Source organism: Nelusetta ayraudi, unplaced genomic scaffold (genome assembly GCF_046127955.1).
Source record: "Nelusetta ayraudi isolate G7.1 ecotype Tasmania unplaced genomic scaffold, CSIRO-AGI_Nayr_v1 ptg000033l, whole genome shotgun sequence".
In the NCBI taxonomy this organism is placed as follows: domain Eukaryota; kingdom Metazoa; phylum Chordata; class Actinopteri; order Tetraodontiformes; family Monacanthidae; genus Nelusetta; species Nelusetta ayraudi.
Window position 1 is genome coordinate 6,214,224 of NW_027466083.1, and position 20,775 is coordinate 6,234,998.

General features: G+C 44.5%; 1 protein-coding gene across 1 annotated transcript; it reads right to left on the bottom strand.

The window, feature by feature from the left end:
• Window positions 1-586: 586 nt before the first annotated feature.
• On the bottom strand, window positions 587-20,446 carry LOC142891968 (F-BAR and double SH3 domains protein 2-like). The gene is made up of 20 exons (XM_076031933.1): window positions 20,219-20,446; window positions 17,786-17,883; window positions 16,310-16,355; window positions 13,379-13,449; window positions 12,658-12,802; window positions 12,179-12,312; window positions 11,603-11,657; window positions 11,374-11,502; window positions 11,166-11,288; window positions 10,025-10,120; window positions 6,852-6,968; window positions 5,722-5,820; window positions 5,026-5,178; window positions 4,804-4,938; window positions 4,433-4,516; window positions 4,161-4,344; window positions 3,858-4,075; window positions 2,961-3,171; window positions 2,777-2,841; window positions 587-2,103 (listed from the first exon to the last, which is right to left on the bottom strand). The coding sequence occupies exons 1-20, from the start codon at window positions 20,237-20,239 to the stop codon at window positions 2,020-2,022; spliced, it is 2,268 nt and encodes a 755-aa protein (XP_075888048.1). The 5' UTR covers window positions 20,240-20,446; the 3' UTR covers window positions 587-2,019.
• Between the last annotated feature and the right edge of the window lie 329 nt (window positions 20,447-20,775).

Consider the following 20,775-nt stretch of genomic DNA (forward strand, 5'->3'; position numbering starts at 1 on the left):
ACATTTAATTTTACACAATAAATACAGATAAACATCCACTGGTGTGTAAATGTGACGCCCTGCAACCTTCGCAGAGTTTACAGGATGAAATGAGGGTCATTTATCACTGAATTTTAGATTCAGAACTGACATGGAGTCACTTGTCTGTTGGGAAAAGAGACTTGCTTTTTTCATTTTCAACACAACAGGGTAAATGCAAACTTCAAAAATAAGTTTGATGCCATTCAGATCTCAAGGAGATCAATGAGAACACAGCAACGCGGCTGACAGATAGCTATTTTCCTCTGATCCAATTCAACTAAGGTTTAATACATTTTTACTTTTCATCCTAAAACTAAAAGGAAACAAAAACAAAACAAAACAGGAGAAAAGGCTATTCTTTGTACAAGCATCTCCAAGCTCACTGTAAACTATTTAAAACAATAAGATCATTTCTCAATCAAAGACACTACTGCGGCTATTTAAGGCTAAATAAAACAAGAACCGTTAAAAGGTAAACAAAACAAAACAACATGAAATATTGAACAAACAATGTCGCATTGACAATACTGAAGACATCAAAAAGTGCTTCACTATGACAGATTTGTTTTTAATTGAACAGCTAGCAGCTCAGGATGGTTACCTCCTTCAAAATAAAAGCATGTTTAAACTGCACAAAACCTCAGCGTAAACTGTCACCAAATGCACTCTCCTTGACAAACCAATGCATTAAACTGCAACCCTTATTGGCTGCCTTTTAAGTTTCTAATTTTTTTTTTTAAAACAACACAGGAAAGAGAGAAAATAAACATCAATTTGTAAGCACATTTCTCCCTTTTGGATAATTTTCAGCGTTTCATGCAAATAAAACAAACAAGGAGGCAGGTTCATCTTTCAAGCAAGTAAAAGATAAGACAACTTTCCAAGAAGATTCTCCTGACTGACGTCGCACAACTGAAATTGCCACTTTTCCCTTGTTTCACGTGACTGAGTGCAGTCACTGGGTGGGGGGGTGGAGGGGGTGGGGGTGGGGGGTTGTTGGAGGAGAGGACCAGCCTCGTTCCTGGTAGGGAGTCACATCCGACAGTTTCACACCTGAAAATCCCAGGATCCGGACCAAAAAGCCAGATCTTGGTCTGAGGAGTAAGCCAAGGTTTCAGATTTGAACTGCATTTCTCTCTCTGTCTACTGTTGCACAGTAATTGTGACCCCTTAAAATGAAAATGAAAATGTTTGTTTGTTTTTTAGAAGAATTGGACATTATAGCATTGGGTGAGTTTTTTTTTTTCCATGGGTGTAAGACACACGCCAATCAATAACCAGTATTGAGAGGCCCGGCCCACGTCTTTAACTCTTCCGTCTTTAATCGTAACACAAGAGCCAAAACAAAACACTAAATAAGGGAATGAACAGGACTCCTCTTGTCGAATTTCAGGTGTGGAAACAACATGAAAAGCTTTGCTATCAACACACTGCAATGACATGGTAGCATAGAAGGAATCCAATTTTAAAAATGAAACTTGACCGCCTGTCTGCTTGTTGTGAAAATGAGTGTCACGTTTTTGCCTGACACAACTCTGTGCAGAAGAGTGCTGCGTTCATCTAATCAATGTATGTCAGTAATATGTATCTAATTAATATAAAACCATGAAATAATGCAACTCAGCAAGACATGAACACTTTTGCTATTCCACTTATTAGTCCTCATGGGAGTGTAAACGACTGTTTGCGTTGAAAAAAAAACCCTGAACACTGATAAGTTCCCGACGTTTCCGTGTCAAAGTTAAGATTGAAGTCTGATCCACACATGCGGAGGTTTCCCCGTTTACACCCTCTGTCAGGCCACTTTAAATCACATCAGCGATGGAAAAAAACAAAACAAACAAGGCTGAGAGGGGAGTGAACACAGGCGAACCGAGGGAGTGACGTTTAGACAAAGGCACTATTTTTTTTTCTGCAGAACACAAAAAAAAAGGTGTCACCAGAGCATGGAGCACCTTCATGTTCTTCCTTTTTTTTCTCCTCCGATCTGCACCACTGTCACACCAGCGTGATCTCCACCTCCTCCCTCCGCTTGACTTGCCCCCGAGGATGCTGCTTCGGAGGCGGAGGAGCAGCTCTGACCTGGAAAGATTGGTCAATATCTCAATTACAACACAGCTGTTTTCAAACAATAAAGGCAACAAAATCAAACTGAGCGCTTTGCATTCTGAGTGCAAAAGTGTGTTTAGTGTATGGATGTATTATAAGAACTGGATACCAGACTGGCAATATGGTGGCCACTCGAGGTACTGCAGCAAAAGAAAATCCCATGGGCCCAAAAAGCATTTTTCCCATAGACCGCAATACAAATATGAATGCCTTTAAAACAGCTGACAGGACGACTGGTAAACGTGATTCATATCAAATCTCTCTATTGTAGATTTTTCAGTTTTGACCTTTTAGTCATTCAAAAAAAAAAAGATAATGGCCAGAAAATCACCAGAAAAGAGTTTATTCCCAGCGTGACGTCACAACATTGTACGTGCTGCTGTCTCTCAGCTTGTTCTGATTGTCTGCGTCCTGACGTGTCAGTAAGTGATGTTCTCCAGAATTGTTCTGATTGGCCAAATAGATCATGTGAGCTACAGAGGCATGATGGGAAGTGACACTACTGCGCACGTATGGGCCCATTAATGCAGAAGTGGAAAACTTTTTCGGCTCACTGGGTGAGCGACTTCATTGAAATGAATGGGAGCCATCTTGGAGTCTGGGGGGCTGGTTTAGTGCGTGTTCACAATAGAGGCTGTTTGCTTACCGGTCGAATGGTGCCTGATCCACTTTCTGGGTATTTGGGGGGTTGAGGAGAGCCCTGACGAGGACCTGGAGAGCAGACATGGATAACATGAACTACATTCACAGTTTTCGTTTTTTTACACATATATACACACATATGCACACGCACAGGCTGGTTGGGGTTCAGTCAACCCAACGGCTCTTACTCTGTAGGGGGCTCTTGAGGGGCGTCGGCGGTGGCCTGTGGTGTCCGTTGTGGTAGGAAGGCGGTCGGCCAATCGGGGAGGCGGTGGCGCTGCAGGGGCTGGACTGCGGTGAAGAGGTGGTGGGCGTGGCCAGGGGGCTGCTGTGGAGGGGTCCCGTCTGGAAGGGGCTGCGGGGGGAGCGGTCACACTGTGCCAGCGGGGAGGGGGAGGCCTGGAAGAGAGGAGCGCCGAGATCAACACATTGATTGATTGGTTGATTTATTTGTCTTCACTGACACAAACAGACACTACATACACTCCAATGATATACATAACAACAATGGCAACTTATTTAACAGCACAATAGTAAGATTGGACAGACGCATCACTGGGGCCTGCTGTTCAGGGTGACTGTGGCTGCAGGGATTAGGCTTTTCCCCAGCCCAGCCCTCCTGAACTTGATGGTTCTGTACCTGCACCCTGAGGGTAGTGGGATTGTGTGGGTATTGTGTGAGTTTGGCCCGGTTGGTGACAGAAAGCATATCAGAGGAACATGTGGCCCAGTACGCAAGGGTGGGTTGAATGATGCCTTGATAGAGTAGCAACAGGAGGTGGGGTGCAACGTGTAGTCTTTTAAGTTTGCGGATGGCTGACAGTCTGTGTTGGCTTCTTTTTTGGATGTCCGTGGTGTTGCTGATCAAAGGTGAGTTTATTGTCCAGAGTTCCTCCCAGATATTTGAAAGTGTCCGCCGTGTTAACAGTCTGGGAGTTTATGGTGGGCTTCTGGGGTGGGGGAGGGCTGAACAGTAATTCTGTTGTTTTATTGACACTGATTTGAACACATGACCGACGCCTGTGATTGAGCGTCTGAGCGCGGCTGCGTCGTGACTGAAAATGAATAATCATAAACAAAGGCACCTGTGCGCTGCCATCCCCGCTGTCACCGCCGCCGCTGCCAGTGAGGTCTTCCACCAGCACGGCGGGGAAGACGCCCACCGCGCCGTTGAACTCCCCCTCCCAGAAGCCGTCGTCCTCGTGGGTCTCGCGGCTCAGGATGCGGATGATGGCGCCCTCCGGGAACGACAGCTCGTCGTCCGTTTGCCCCGTGTACTCGTACAGCGCCTTGGCGAACGACACTGCGGCACAAAAGGGCACATTTAAAAAATAAATAAAAACAAAATAAAAACAAAGCGGCGAGATTCCCCCGGTGGTGAAGCTCACCGATGGAGTCTCCATTGACGGAGCCGGTGGGCAGCTCGGTTTCAGGTTCAGTGGAGTTGCTGGAGGAGTGTGAGCGGGCGTCGAGCGCCGCCAGAGCCTGCAGCATGCTGAGGAGGCTGTTGGAGGAGGGCAGCTGCAGGTATTTCTCCGGGACGTAGCCGACCTGCCCGCTGCGGTTCCTGGCCTGGACGGGAGACGTTCACAGCCAGTCAGAATCTTCCCAATGTCACCACGGCAACATGAGACGCTTTGAGTTTTGAAGTGATGCGCACCTTGACCCAGTCCTCCATGTCTCCGTCGTCGATCACCTCCAAGATCTCCTGCTCCTCAATGGTCAGTTCGTCTGGCTGAGACGCCTGCAGACAAGAAAATGACCCGTTTTGCTGAAACTAAAACTCACGAAAAAGGAGGATCAACCAACATCATTATATGTGCACACGAATGTGGAACAGAAACCACAAAGCTTATGAGATTCGGTTTTTCCTTTCTGCCAATGATCTACTTTCAAATCCTCTGAAAGTTGGTAATTTTTTAGCTAAATTTAACCTTCATTTTCTATCTACACAGAAAACCTAACTTGAGAAAGTGCCAATCAATCAAAGTATAAACCTGTATAACCAGAGCGTTTCAACTGTGGTGGTACCTTGTAGGAGTAAAGCACTTTGCAGGTGAGCGGGTAGTTTCTCAAGGTGCTGGAGGGGCTGGAGCTGCTGTCGTCCAACACCTCGCCGCTGTCCTCCGTCTCCTCCTCATCCTCTCGCTCCAAATCCGCCGTTCCCTGAGAGGCAGAGCCGGACTCTGTGAGTTGCGGACAGACGACGTCTGACAGAAGAAGCTGAACTTCACCAGCGGGGCCGTCGCTTACCGAGAGCGAGGGATCGTGGCTGCCGAGGTTGTTCCAGCGCTCGTTCTCCAGCTCCTCCATCACCTGGTTCATGGCGCTCTTCAGCCATGTTTCCACTGCGACGCCCGCCTGCCTCAGCAAGTCCAGACGAGCCTCGGCCTTCGCCTTCACCGTCTGAGGAACACGTTATGTCCTCCATAACAACGGAAAATTCTTGTACAATAGCAAGCATGACAGGGAGGACCGTGAATGGGGATCAAGTTCTAAGCGGCTGCTGGTCTGAGCAGTCAAGAACAGTTTTCTTTGATTTTTTAAAGATGTGTTTTTTGAGATGTCAGGAAAAAAATGTTTTCCCTCTTCAGCTAATTTTAATTTGACATTTAGACAATATTTATTTTCTGGAAAAACAAGTTCAAAGACAACATTTCATTAAAAAAAAACAAAAAAAACAGAACGGCCAAGTACACATGTGATGTGCTTAAAGTACTAAAAAAATTCTCCATCAAAAATATCAGCAGCGTTTCACAGTGATCAATGTTGTTGCATCGTTTAACCAGCAGGTGGAGCACTGCCCCAACCCAGTAACACGAGACTGATTAGGAAAACAGAAATCTGACACACACACACACACACACACACACACACACACACACACACACACACACACACACACACACACACACACACACACACACACACACACACACACACACACACCTCTGCCCTGCGGAGGCTCTGTCTGGCCACCTCCATCTTGGTCTCAAGATCACTGTTGTTTTGCTCCGACGACTCCTGTGTCCCATAATCCTCCAGAATCTGGAACACACACACACACACACACACACACACACACACACACACACACACACACACACACACACACACACACACACACACACACACACACACACACACACACACACACAGTCAGAGCCATCGTCCAATACAGCCGACAAATATGAACTCTATATCTGGACCGAATACACAGAACACAAATGTGATGCGCATGAAGGTGGACACACACACTTGGTCACTTCCTGGAACACATTCAGCACTGGGAGAACAAAAAAAAAGCAGTCGCTGCTGGAAGAGACGTATCCCTGTCATTGGGTTAAATGTCAAGAATGATGATTATGAAATCTGTCTCCTGTTTATACGCCGGCTGGATGAGTTTACAGCCTCTGGGTTTATGGTTATCAAACTGGCCTTCCTGCCCGGTTCCAACAGTAAAACGGTCAAATTCCATTTCTGCCAGTTGTAAACGTCCAGACAGTGATGCAACAGCGGCGTTTCCACACTCAAGAGGAGAGTGTTATTCTGTTTTCTTTAAACTATCAAGAGTCACGCAGTGACCATTGCTGCTGCGCAACCATGTGTGAACGGGCACAGAATTGTAACAGCTATATTTCTAAGCATTTAATCACCTCTCATTAAAAACTGAAGTTTCCAATAAACAGATGAGGATCGTCAAAGTGCATTTATGACTGGCCGAAATACGAGAGTGGCATGAGTGTCACAATGTGCAAATGCAATAAAATATTGAGGATAAATGGCACAAACACGGAGCATTTTGACAGTTTCTCAAAAAGACAAAGAGCTGTGTTTGATGAATCCTGCAGGTGTAAACATGTAGATGTGGATGCTTGCTGGCCTCAGTCTCAAAGTTCCCACACTGCACTCATTGTCAGATGAGTTTTCTATTCCAACTTTCTTTATTAGTCATTCCAGACTCCAGTGGAGCAGCCACAAAAAAAAAAAACAGCACTGTTAGCAGTCTGTTTACAGCCTGCGGCTAAACCTGATGCTTTGTGGGACCTTGCGCACGGCTGGAAGCAGCCAGTTCTTACCCTCTGGGTGTGGATGATGCTCTTGTACTCTCGGGCCACCCGGCTCGCCCACTTGCGTGCCTCTTTATCCAAACTGTGCTCCTCCGCCGAGCCACTCTCTCTCTGTACCTGCATGACCTACACATACACACACACAGAATAAAGGTGATGAAGAAATACCAACATAGCAAAGACGCTTTCTAAAAACAGTGTGCAAACTTTTACTTTTGGAATCAACAATTTAGAGATTTATTTCGGTTTGGTTAAAAAAAAAAAATCCCCGCAGGAATATTTTTTAGTGCAAACATCTTCACAGGAGGGTCTTTCAGAAAACAATGTGTTCAAAAAAAAACTTGTTTCATTTCATAAGATGTATACGAGCCACTGTGTGGCTTTTAAGAGGACCTTGTGGTCTGAACGAAAGCCAGCGGTGAAAGTTAAGCGACAGTCAGAGCGTCAGTGTGGAAACTTCCTCTTTCACATTTTACACAAAGATGAGCATTTAGAGCTGCTCGCTGTTGGGCACTGACTGAATGGGAGCTGGAAAGCAGTGTCAACACCGTCGACAAATTTCATTGAAGCTGGATGCATGCGACATCGGTCCCATTAGTCGACATTTATTGGGGAATATATCACCAAATGAAGGATAAATCATTTTGAGATTTTGTCTTCTAGCTTCTGCAATTATTTTAAGTCAAAAAATGAACAAGTCCTCCAGTCAGAAATGGTAATTTTACATTCATATTTATATATATATATATATATATATATATATATATATATATATATATATATATATATATATATATATATATATATATATATATATATATACATACATACATACATACATACATACATACATACATACATACATACATACATACATATATATATATATTCTTTTTTTTTTTGTATCAAATAACAATTATGACAATATTAATGAAGTGTAATAACATTGACATTAAGTGGGCCTCTAGGGTTATGTAAGCGTGAGGCAGGAGAGTCTCAGTCGGAGGCATCAAATCAAAGCTTTAATTTAACATTCAACTTTTCCAGAGAGGTGTGTGCGTGTGTGTGTGTGTGTGTGTGTGTGTGTGTGTGTGAGCGAGAGCAGGCTGGGCTGGTGAGGGTCGCTGCACTCTGAGGCACTCACAATGCCTCCTTTTCACAGCTGGCCCAGTTCACAGGGGCCGGCCCACCTCCTGCCCCTCCCTCCTGGTTCAGCGCTGCCCCTCACCGGATCCCTCCGTCTGGTGCCAGCCATGCTGGGGCTAGGGGAGCTGGGAGGGCGGGGCAGGGCAGGGCGGGGTGGTGGGCTGGACGGGAGGGTGCTAGTCCACCACTGATGTTTTCTTTAGGAACAGGCTGCCGCTTGTTTGACTTCCAGTGAAAACAACACCGGCGTTTGCCGGCTGAACAAATTGTGCAGTGTTGCCCGGCGGAGACGGGCGAGGGCGTCTGACGACTTACAGTCGATGCAAAAGCTTCACCAGAGGCCGAGCGGCCACTGAGAAAATGCATTGGGCGCAGAGCGAATGCTGGTATTTTAGGCTGAATCCCGCAGCTGCTGTAACAACGCAAGCTCACCCCCCCTTCGTGAGGGGTGGGCGAGGCAGGAGCCCAGCAGGCGGAGCGTCTTCTGTCCAGGTAGACGAAGCCGGAAGTCACTATCAATGATACAACGATCACTTCTGTCTTCTCAGAAAGAGTCATCTTAGGCTGCGTTCAGACTGCAGGTGAATCTGATTCAAATCAGATTCCTCGTTACATCCGTTACATTTTTAGGGCTGACTGTCCACACTGTTTTCAGCAAGTGTCCAAATGGGATCTGGCTCTGTTCAGACTGGGCCACATTACTGACCTATCTGACAGGTTGCTGTAGCAACGACGTCGGAGTGGAGGCGTCGCCGAGCGCGTGTCGTGTGTGACGTCATATAATTGCGACAGCGGCAAAAACTAAATGGACTTGTTGCGCTACATTCCCTGGAGCTTGGCTTGAATGGAGCTACAGTATCTCCCCACACACTGATGAGCCAATGAGTTCCCTCCTCTGTCCAGGGACTGCTGTTTTCTACTTCTTTTGTCTGCTCTATTACGTTACAGCTACGCACCTGGAATGGCGCCCTCTCGTCTGGAGCATTGGGTCTTGCGTCGTGTAGAGTGACGTCACGGACGGTCAAAACCCATCGGTGTGTTTGGAGCTGTTCAGACTGAGACACATCTGTCCAAATGCCATTTGAAACAACCTCCCGGAAGTGGTTTCAATCCTTTTTGCAAAAATCGGATTTCATGTGATTTGTGACTGTTCACACTACAAAAGAGCCATCCAGCTTCAATCTGGATGGGCTGAAATTCGGATTTTGGCTAGCAGTCTGAACGTGCCCTTAAGCAGGAGTGAAATCACGGCTCGTTCAACGATGACTCTAGCTCAGGCATGGGCAAACTATGGCCCAGGGGCCGTATGTGGCCCGTTGAGCTTTTTAATCTGACCCGGTAAACTTGAAGAAATTATACTCAAATTAAGTAAATCATAAAACAGCTGTATTTTATTTCAATAAAGAGTTAAATACCGTGGGTGGGGCTTCAAAGACATATTTTGTTCTAACTTTGCTTTTGTTCATTTTCAATAGACATTAAAGGTCATGTTTTCTACATATTCCATGATATATTCTTTCCTCTCATGAGGTGGGTCACCAAAACACTCCAACCATCTGCTGTTGCTCCAGCCGGCCCCTCTGTCAAATTCTAGAACCCATTGTGGCCCACCAGTCAAAAAGTTTGCCCACCCCTGGTCTAGACACTTCATTTCAGGTCATCAAAATCATTATGCATGGCCTGCAAATCTGTAGTGGCTGCAATAGAGCAGTAGATCAGGCCTACAATGTGAATCTGTCCTGTGTGGCAATCATAGCACCAAGTGTTGACTGGTATTTCATGTTTGTATGTTCAGCAGTTCGACTTTTTCAAGTCAGGTGGAGGGACGGTCATCGGCAGGAGGAAGTTTGAGACTTCACCACTTATTGCATTGAAGAACTAAAAACCTTCACCCAGTCCACCTGCATGCTTTAGGAAGGACCAGAAAAAAAAACCATAACGGAAACCTGCTATCAGACAGAGGAACAACCCCTGTGTTCTGCTCGGCACTGTCTACACTTTTTTTTTTAATTCAGAGGGACAACGTTGGGATTTACCGTGTCTGAGTCGACAGGCTGGTACAGGAAGTCTGGCGCCTGCTGGAATACAGGGTTCTTCTGCACAAACAGCTGCTGGTGGAACTCCTGCTGCACCTGCGTGTGGGTGACAAGGGCAAGAAAATGACACCAATCTTCGTCTGAAAGTCAAGCGGTTACGTTTGCAGATTGACGCTTTTTAGTTCCCTTTGACATTAATCTCAGTATGTGAAAATCCAACTGAGGTTATTCACATACTGTGTAATCAGCAGCTAATGAAGAGGTATTACAGCTTCAGACGTGATCTTCCGTCTGATGACACAAACTCTTTTTTTTTTTCTTCCTTCCTGAAATTTGTTCCAATGTGCCAGACAGCTTCAAAGAAGTCATGTCTAAAATTCCACTGACTCATCCTGCACAGATTTGACCAATCAGCATCCTTTGTGGAGAGAGAGAGAGAGAGAGAGAGAGGGGCAAGCGACAGCCAGGGTTCGATCGTGACAAAAACAGGAAGCTGCTGCAAACTCGTAAAGGTGGCGCCCACAGCCTGGATGCTGCTCTGGGACATCAGAGTTCACCTTTGATCGTAGGTGTTCTTTATCCAAATTTGAGCACATTTTTGGCCTTTAACAATGAAAGTCTGACCATGAAACTGTAGCTGCATTCCCATTACCCCTTGAACTGCGCAAAACCTGAATATCGCAATAAAAAAAAAAAAAAAGTTAACGGAAAGACCTCACAAATATCGCTAGAAGGTTTTTACGCTCTCATGAGGAGGTTTTTCAGACATATTGATATAGAGGTATATCACAAAAGTGTCGTGAAAACACTTGTTTTGCATTCACACGTCACCGAAAGTGCCATACGTGGTCACGTGACCAGGTCACTTCAAGAGAAAATGGCGCATCCGGAATATATATTTTTTTACAAGTAATCAAAGAGAAAAATACAACAATCTTTGTACCTCCATCCTGCTCAAAGTGGGGTCTCGCGGGACGCGATTTTACGAGAATTATGGCTTCACACCATTCAATGGAAACACCTGCAAATCGCACTTGTACTTTGTCGAAATTTTTAGAAATATCGTTTTTATTTTGCAAAAAACTGTCATGGAAACGCAGCTGGAGTAAGAAAAAGCCTTCAGATGGGTCTGGAGACTCACCATGCCGGAGTGGCCGAGCACCTGGCTGAAGGTGTCGTGGACATTCTGGTAGCCTTCCAGCTCGGTCTGACACAGCGACACCAGGTAATCCTTCACCTGCTCGTGGATCCTGCCGTCCAACACCTGCGCAACAAAATGACACGTTGAGCTCCAAATCACAGGCAAATGAAAGCACACACGCTGTGTACTCAGGCGCGTCCGGCCTCACCTTGATGCCGTCCATGACGTCTGTGTTGTAGTAGCGCTGCTGGTGAGCGTTGGCAGCCGCCAACGTGAGCAGGTAGTCGTTCCTGGCGTGGGTGGATTTGGAGTTGCATTCGTTCCTCTTGGCCTTCAGCTGTGAAGCACAAGTTCACAGTGACGAGTCAGGATGCTGCAACGCCACCAACAGGGAAGACTGACTGTCTTTGTTTTTCTTTGGTTCCAATATCTCTCACCTTCACGTTGGCTCTCTGAAGACTGGACCTGGACTGAAAGAGACTCAACTTGGACCTGGACAGAAGCCAAATGGCACCGACAGACATTTAAGTTATTACAGCGCTGATGCTTCTTCTTGCTGATATTTTTCTTGGCTTGTGATTCGATTAAAATCATTCAAAAGTCACTCTCCTGGGTAAAGAGATTTCTAAATAGTACGTTGATTATTATGCACCAACGATAACCCATAAAATACAAGATAAAGGATTGAGGTTACATGTAAAACCTAATTAGCAACCTACTTGAATACCGAAAGCAAAGACACAATAACGAGTCACAACCTCTGATGCAACAAGTGAAGACAGTCACGTTACATCCTGCATATGACCTGGATGACGGTGCATTTACCAGAACAAGGGTGGTAACTGCCGAACTACATTAACCAATCAGATTGATACATTTCTTCTCTTGTAGGGTGTGAAATGTCCAATCATGCATCAACTGAGATAGGACACTTCCCGCTTTTGCAACAAGCTGTAACGTGTGACCTTTGATATGAGCCGCTACTGAACTCAAACGGTGATTAGCGTTCGTACTTGGCGTCCTGCTCGGCCTTCTCGCGGACGGCCTGCGCCATGGTCTCGGCCTCCAGGTACTTCTTCCTGCTCTTTGTCAGCTCCTTCACCGAGTCCTGCATTTCGGCTTGAGCTGCCGTCAGCTGGTCAATACACTGATGTAGACACACAAAGACGACGAAAGGAGGAGGAGAGAACCTCATGTCAAATGTTTTCCCAGTTCCAAGTTAGTGGTGAATCGTGAAAATCAACAGAAACACTTTGGTTTTAATTACTAAATGTGACTTACACTTATTTTAGTCATTTAACTGCACTTATTACACCAACACTGGTGGATTGCGAGCAGAATCTGCTCTAAACATACATGGCGTTTTAATCTACAAAACTATATTACTACTATAAATATTACTATATTAAACGTTAGCATCCTGTTTCCAACCTCTGACAAAGATGGTGACCATCCTGACCACCAGCATAAATGTTTATTGTTCTCATCGTACCTTCCTCAGCTGCTGGTCTTTCTGCAGTCGCACCATCTTGGCCGGGTCGGCGACCTGGACTTTGTAGTTTTCACAGGCGGCGATTCTGGACTGGGTGGCCTGGACCATGCCCTCAAGGTAGGCCCGCCATACGCAGTACATGCTCCTGAAACAAAAAAACAACATGATGTGTGAAATAAAATATGCCGTGTAGGAGGGAGGGTGGCCGTCCTTGCATTTAACAATATGGACAGTTTGAATGTTGGAACGTAGAGTGTGAGTATGTGCTAAACCAAAACTGAAAAGCAGCATTTAGCTGTTATGCTGCACACAATGGAATGAGCTGCCAACAGAAGTGAAGGCAACCCTAAGTGTGAATGGTTTTAAAAATCCAGGTTAAAGACTCTTCTTTTCTATTACGCTTCTGACTGAGTGCTTTTATTATTATCAGCGTTTTATTTCTATTCTCCTTTATTACTGCTCTATTTATGCATTTTAAGCTGCAGCTGTCTTTAAAGACAGTGTTCTTCGTTTTTGTTGAACTTTTAATCATGTAAAGCACACCGAGTTGCCTTGTGTATGAAATGCGCTATATAAATAAAGCTGCTTTGCCTTGCCTTGCCTAAAAAGCCTAAAATCGTTGGAATCTTGGAATGGGGATGTAACTATAAACAAGCTAATTCAATGTCTGTAGAGGTGAAAAAAACAAACAAAAACAAAACATTGTGCTTGGAAAAGACACCTGGAATCTTGTTCTGGAGAGGCATCAGGCCATTCCCTCCTCAGATACTGATTGGCCAACTTTTGCAGAGCCTGCAAGACAAAAAACAGAGATGACCTTTAACCTTTTTGACACGGACACACTCTCTCTGCGCCTCGTCTTCACACTGGGTCGTGCTCGGAGGGCTTTGCCCTCGTCTGGCCTGCTCCCATAAACCACAGTCTGAGCCACAAAAAACGGTTTCAGGGGGAGCGTCGCGATAAATGTTCCCCACCTGGATTTATTTGAGGGCCATGAATCTGAGGTAAAAAAAGGTTCAACAGCGTGAACTCGTTCACCTGTTGGTCAGGAGTTTGGACGTCCGCATGTTTGCTGGCTCGTTTATAGAAGTGAAAAAAAAGAAATGTCTCCAGACCACAGGGGTATATAGGATTCCTGCAGCTCTGCTAGCAGCTGCGGGGAAACTTTGGAGGACCCAAATAGTAGATCAAGGTAAACATACGAAAGGTGGAGTGGATAAAACCGACGTGGCTTGACTGGCTGACTCACGCGAGCTGCCAGCGCGTTATGCTTCCATCTTTTGATTTCATTTCTGCAGCCCTGTCTCCTCCGTCTCTCCTCTACGGAAAGGACAAGGCCTTGACCGTGAACTTGTATTCTTAGTTATTTGGTGTGCCAAAGCATGAGAAAGCATCACAAACCCCAACATTGTGGGACTGGGCGAGAGGAGCGAGCCGGCCTGGCAGACAGAGAACAAGGGCAGAGGTGGAGGAGGAGGGATGAAAGGATGGCTGGAGGAAGAAGCTGCACAGAGGAGGACATTTAATCACAGCCAGTGATGTGAATATCAATCGGTCCGAGGATGGAGCGGCTTGCAGGTGTGAGAGATGATCCCCCCCAGCCTCCCCGGCCAAAAGAGGAAAAAAAAAAAAACAGCCGTGCAAAAAGGATGGAAAGAAGAAGCCAGAGAGGACAGAGGGTTCCAGAGACACTGTGACCCACTTCGATTCAAGCAGCAACACAACTGTTTGACTAACACACTGCACTGCAAAACACACGCAGGAGACTGCCACACATTCTTCAGCTGAGGGCAAAGATGACAGTATTATTTATATATATAAATCCTTCCCTCAAGTCACACACTTTCATCGGTAAGTGTTCTGGCCGGAAGACAGACAGACATGTTAAAGGCAGCAGTGTGTCACATTCACAGGGATCGGTTTCATATAAAATAGTGTTGAAAACATTGCTGTATGATGCTAAACCCTATTCGCACGGGATTAGTATCATTACCTGGGGACCTCTGGTAATTTGTAATAATCACAGAGGACGTCTGTGATCTTGATCCCGTGCGAATGCGCCATGCCTGTAATTTGTAAAGGAAAAATTCCACCGCAAATGACCAACCGTATTTCGCCAAACACAGACGTCCTGTGAAATCTGCATCTCAGTGATTCGGGTGTATTTGTTTTTGTTTTTATTGCGTGCCTTTTCTACTTCTTTTCCAGTTGAAAAATGGAGGTTGCGTTGTTTTGACAGCGTTCTGACAGGCGCAAATACAGCCTCGCATCGGTGCTGGAAACGCAGCAAAGGCGCAGAACGTGTTCGGGGATTAATAATTGCATCCTGACATCACAGCTGCTAAAAGAAAGATGTGAAACTCCAGAAAACAGGGGTGAGCGTCAGACTGCACTTTTCCAAAAGGAATTTGCTGACGAGAGACAAACGTCTGCAGAGTGAGGCGGAAGTATCCTGCTTCCTGCAGGACGGCTCCAACAGCCCAGCTCATGTGTTGGCATGGCAGTGGGCACAGTGGCATACGTGGTAAATATGAATAAGGCCATTCTGTGGTTTGCAAAATTTTACAGACTGCGCCTCTAAAAGATCCAGATTACAAAGTAAAAGTTTTTATGGTTTCTATTCCCAAGAGGGAATTTTTTTTGTTGCTATTTTTCTTTAAAAAAAATAAGCATAAATAATTTGAAATAATTTATTCCATTGTCTTTTGTAGTTTTACCAAAAAAAAAAAAAAAATCTAAATTGAAAATCGAGTTTTCAGAGAAAAAAAAAAAACAACAGGATTTTATTTTTGTCCAAAAGTGTGTATGTAACTTTAGGTAAAGTTTGTATATATGTAAAGTTTCTATGTAACTTAACCGGTGGACCAATGATTTGGGTGCCAGCCTGATCAGGGTCATCAAGCGCTAACCAGCACTATTTCAAACGGCTCCTGGTTGATTGGCCTTTATGAGAGGTTGCAAAGCCTAGCAAGAACTCTCTCATGTCTTGTGAACAAATGCATTTACAACACTTCCTATAAATGAACAGAGGCCAGAAAACCAAAAAGTAAGGTGACTCCAACTCCGACTAAGAATGACCTCAAAGAATTTCATTAGCCTTCTATTTAGACTCACACTGGGCAGAACAGAAGGCTCTATTCCCAACTCTCCCAGTCTGTGTGTCAGGCAACGTGACAGCCACGGAGCCACGTTGTTTAAATTATGTACAAACAGGACTCTGAGATTTTCAACGCGGCACGGATCCCCTGTGAGCTTCTCCTCCGTGGAGAATCACAACAACATGTGTGCGCTCTGCGCTCAGCGTCATCGTGCAGGGCAGGCCGACTACAGACGACCCCCAACTCTTCACAGAGCGGCTGGAGATTCCTCACCGGGCTGCAGAACCTGAACAGCGCCCGCGAGGCACCGAGGGGGCCTTTCATACGGGTCGGTTTCGGAAGCTGCGATGCGGCGACAGAGAGAAAACAAACTTGACACATCGGCGGAAGACATTACTCTGTCTGTTGCGGAGCTGGGTTTTGTTTTTTCTTTGCGTGACTGGCCGGGGAGACGGAAGAAGCGGCGCAGACGGCCGGCTGGAGTTCAGAAAAGATGTTTCAACGAACATGAGAGCGGCACCGTGACAGACAAGGAGGAGCTGGGATTGTCTTACCAGAGCGTAGTCTTTCTCTACAGCCGCTCTCTTCTGGCTGAATGATCTGGAGAAAAAAAATGCAATGTCGGTCATTGATTGAGAAAAAAAAAATGGATCGCAAAGAAGCTGAAAATTGCAGCAGCACATCTGCATTTGGGTGTTTGTTGTGCATAGATTGATTTGAATGGGTTTGTAACTACTCTACTACTACTTTTTAGTGCTGCAACAGTGTAGTTTCCCGATTGGGGATCAATAAAGTACATCTAGCTATCTATCCATCTATCTATCTATCTATCTCCAACCGAGGCAGTGAAATATGTGAGATGATCTTTGACTGTGAGATCGTGGCACTTAATGGTGAACGTGGTGTATTAAAAAAAAACAACTTTAAATTCAGGCACAACTGTGTCTAAACTGTGTTTCCTGCTGGTGGATGATTAAAGGAACACAGATATCTGGGGCTGGATGTGAGGGAGGTCGGCGCTCCGGGAAACACTGGAGCTGAATCCTCATTAAGTCATTAAACGTGTGGAGACTCGACTCCCTCTCTCCGCCCGACTCAAACAATCTGCCGCACTTCCTGGGAGCTTCCCTCTCTTCCTCCGCTCCCCCCCCCCTGCATATCTACGGCGCTCCCCGCCCCTCCCCTTTCCCCCCCGCAGACTTCCTGTCATTTACGCCAAACGGAGCCTTCACTTACGGGCTCTGCTGATGTGTTTTTTTTTTTCCCGTTTGTTGAATCATTTCTCCTCGCGCTGACCCTGTCGCATTGTTTTGCGGAGGGGCCGGCGTTCCAAGAACCTCCCACAGCGAGCCGTTCGGCACAGCCAGAACATCTGGCAGCTCTCAGTGACCTCTACTTCCAGCTGTTTGGAGGTTTCAGAGCTTTGCCATCGACCACAGACAGGAAGTGGGGAGCCAGGAGACTGTCAGCTCAGCCCCAAACACTAAAAGCTGAGGATACAACCGCATTGTCGGGCCCGACAGCTTTTGTGTGCATGTGCGTCGGTGGCGTGTGATTTCAAACAGTTCACATCCAGAGAACGTCTTATCAAGAATGTGATGTTTTTAGTTAGTTTGTTGGGGTGTCTGGTATCTGATCAGAAAGAGAGATGCACATGCTGCAACTTTGCGCTGAGTCATATGTAACTAAAGCAGATAACCAATGATTAGGATGCCAGCCTGATCAGAGTCATCAAGCTCTAACTAGCACTAACTATTCCCACTGGCTCCTGGTTAATTGGCCTTTACAAACATTACATATTTTCTAAAATATCTAGAATGAAATAAAAACAAACCAAAAAAATCAAAATAAAAGCACTCCTGCCAACCTTCTACTCCACAGTGGCAACCTGTACGGGACTCCTCGGAGTACAAAATATTCTCTCTCTATTTCTGATGGTAATTAATTCAGGCTTTAGCGGCAAACTCAGGGCCCGCTCCATCAACATTTGTTTTAATAAATGGACCTCATACGGAGTTCCGTTGGCTCACCTTAGGTCTTCCAGCAGGTCACACTCTGTCTGGTGTTTGACATGTAACCTGCTCAGCTGCTCTCCGTGAGTGTGCTTCAGCTCCTGGGTGACCCGGACCTGGAGGAGAGACCGGCAAGTTCAAAATCGGGGCGAGTCGGGATTGAATTCAGACAGTTCAGCAAGAAACTGGTGCTGATCAAGCTGAATTTTCTCCCTTCCCTTGCTCTCAGGAGCAAGAAGTTGTCCTAGGTGGATTCTAATTGGCTGTAGGAGCTGGAGACAAGTCTCATTATGGTGTCAACAGGGAAACTACAAAAAAAAAAAAAATCCTTGCTGATTTTAATCAGCAGAATTAAGTTAACGTTTCACTTTCAACTCACTGCCAATTCAAAATTGAACTCGGTTTTAAAAAGTTGAAAAGTGTCATTTTTTATTAAAAATAACAAACAGGTACATAAGCAGTTTCAGCCGTGGTTGGACACACCAAAAATCCTTTGCAGCAAGAAGTGGGACTGAAACTGAGGGATAAATCATTGTTTTCAATTGTGAAGGTGAAGTGCTGAGTTAGGCCATGATCAAGTGTCTCCGCTTTTCTACACACAATGAAGTGTGTGTTTAATTATTTGATGAGGTTTTACTCTATTGTAGTCGGTGGTTTTTATCATGGTTAAATGAACACTTCATTTTAAAGGGAGCAATAACTTGTTTTTTTTTATTACAACCCTGTAATGATTTGCAGAAAAATATATAATTGACCGCGACAGCCACAAGCAGCCAATAAAAAGATTTCAACGTCCTCAAAGAATAATGCACACTAATTATGAAGAAATAAACACTCTTTAGAACCGTCTGCCACTGTTACTAGCACAGTGTTTACGTTTTTAATAGCTTCCCTACATTGTTATATTTGAGAAAACAAACTGAAACCCAAAAGCTCAGCTAACTCCGCTAACTAATTCATCACTAACTCATCCTTGCCAGAAACACTTCAGGTCCTTCCGTAGTCAAATGTAACCAAGTTTATCTGGCGTGAGATAAGAAATGTTACAACAGCACAACAGCAGGCGTAGAGGCTTTCTCTGGTTTTAGGGGGTGTAACTAAGTTAACTAATTAAATACAGGGGTCACAATACGTATGTGACCTCGCACAGAAGATGGATTGTTCAGACTTCAACGCTGAGAAACGTGAGATAAAACCAAAGGCTTTTGGAAACGTTCCATCTGGTGTGCCAGGATACACTGAGCATCATGAGGTTTTGCTTAGACTGACCCTTTTTATTATTTAAATAATTTAAGTCAAAAGAAACAGGAAGTACAGACAGACCAACTTGCATTCCTCGTAATTATATGTCAACATCCCCCTCCCTTATACCCATTATAAGTCAAGAAGTCGTACTCAGTCAAGACAGTTGAATAATCAAATCATATCTCAGTTGTGTTGAAGTCATAAGATGTGTGTAATTAACCCATTAAATCCAGGAGAAATAAGATTTTTAAGCTTCATGGCGTACTTTTAGCTGAAATTATACAAACAACACAAAGCCCCGTAATTTTTTATTTTTTTATTTTATTTTATTTTTTAAAGTTCTGGGACAGAAATGGTCAATTTTCTCAGCCATGTTTTTGAAATATGATCCGACCTTTTTTTTCGCACTGAACGAGGCTCTGAAGACTCAAAGCATTTTACGCAACAACAAAAAAAGAAATGTTGTTTCTCGTTCATTGTTTCCAACTAAACATCTTGTATTAGAGCTTTAATGACTATTTGACGGCAAACTATCGCCTCACTCAAATTTCAACCGTGTTTCGTTCGTTGGAACCGCATAAAGAACTAGCCATATTTAAAACCGAACCGCACCAAAACGACATCAACGATATTGTCCTGGCTGATTTGATATACGGAATTCATTGATATAGATACATACTCCAATTCGGCAGTGACAAAACTCTTAAACAATAATCCAGTTTGCTTAAATTGGAATTTCTGCCAGGGCATCTTAAACTCATTAAACCGCAGATGAGGCAACTGGTACTTAAAATACGTTCTGTAAACGTGTATGCCAATGTAGCGTATGAGCTGCTAAAAACATAAAAATGACTACAGGGACAAAACTTTTTCCACTGTCTTATATTAGACAAGCTGTTAAACATGTTTTGTTTGCAGTCTAACCATTACTCGAGAACAGTAACGGACTTTTCACCTTAAAAAAAAAATCGCAGTGCATCACTAGTTTTCCCAATTTTCCTTTCTTCGATGCCTCCCAAATAAGACGCAAAACCATTAGGGAATATTGGTGAGCAATTTTAGAGTAAAACTGGCAAAACAATCTCGCTTGATCCATAACAACAAAGCATACATTTTCGCCCATTAAATATGCAGCAAGCCCGTCGACAGCGTTTCAGTCGAGTAATGTTAGCCTCAACGGCTAAGTTACAAACAGGGACAACTCACCTTTCTCGGTGGGGGTTGCATCGTGATTTCTGGACATAAAAAAGTATAAAAAAGGTCTTCAAGTTTAGATCGGAAAACTTTGTGCAAAAAGTGTTTCGTCTGGATAATGACCAAAGGAGGGTTGCTTTAGCTCGGGTCAGGCGGCCATATCAAGTCCGGTAAATAGTAAGTTGAGTCCCGTTGAAAATACTGTGGCCCCGGGGAACAGAAAACACACATGGCAAGCTAGGCGGGATGACCACGAGAGCAATCCGGCTTTACCTTCACAATAAATTATTCAAGAGGAAATACTGCTTCTGACTTACATCTTCAAAGTAAACGTTTAACCCCAAGGATCTTTAAGAAAAAAAAAAGTTTTGAACTTTTAACATTTTTTAAAATAGGTTACACATTATAAAAGAGGTATGCCAATCAGATTTAGTGAGTGATAAAGAATGATATGGTGAGTGACAATGTAAAACTGTTCAAAACAGATGGAAAGTTTAATATGTTGACAGAATTGGTATATGTGATAACGGTGTTTTCACAACTTTTACAATTTGTGATTAACTACTAAA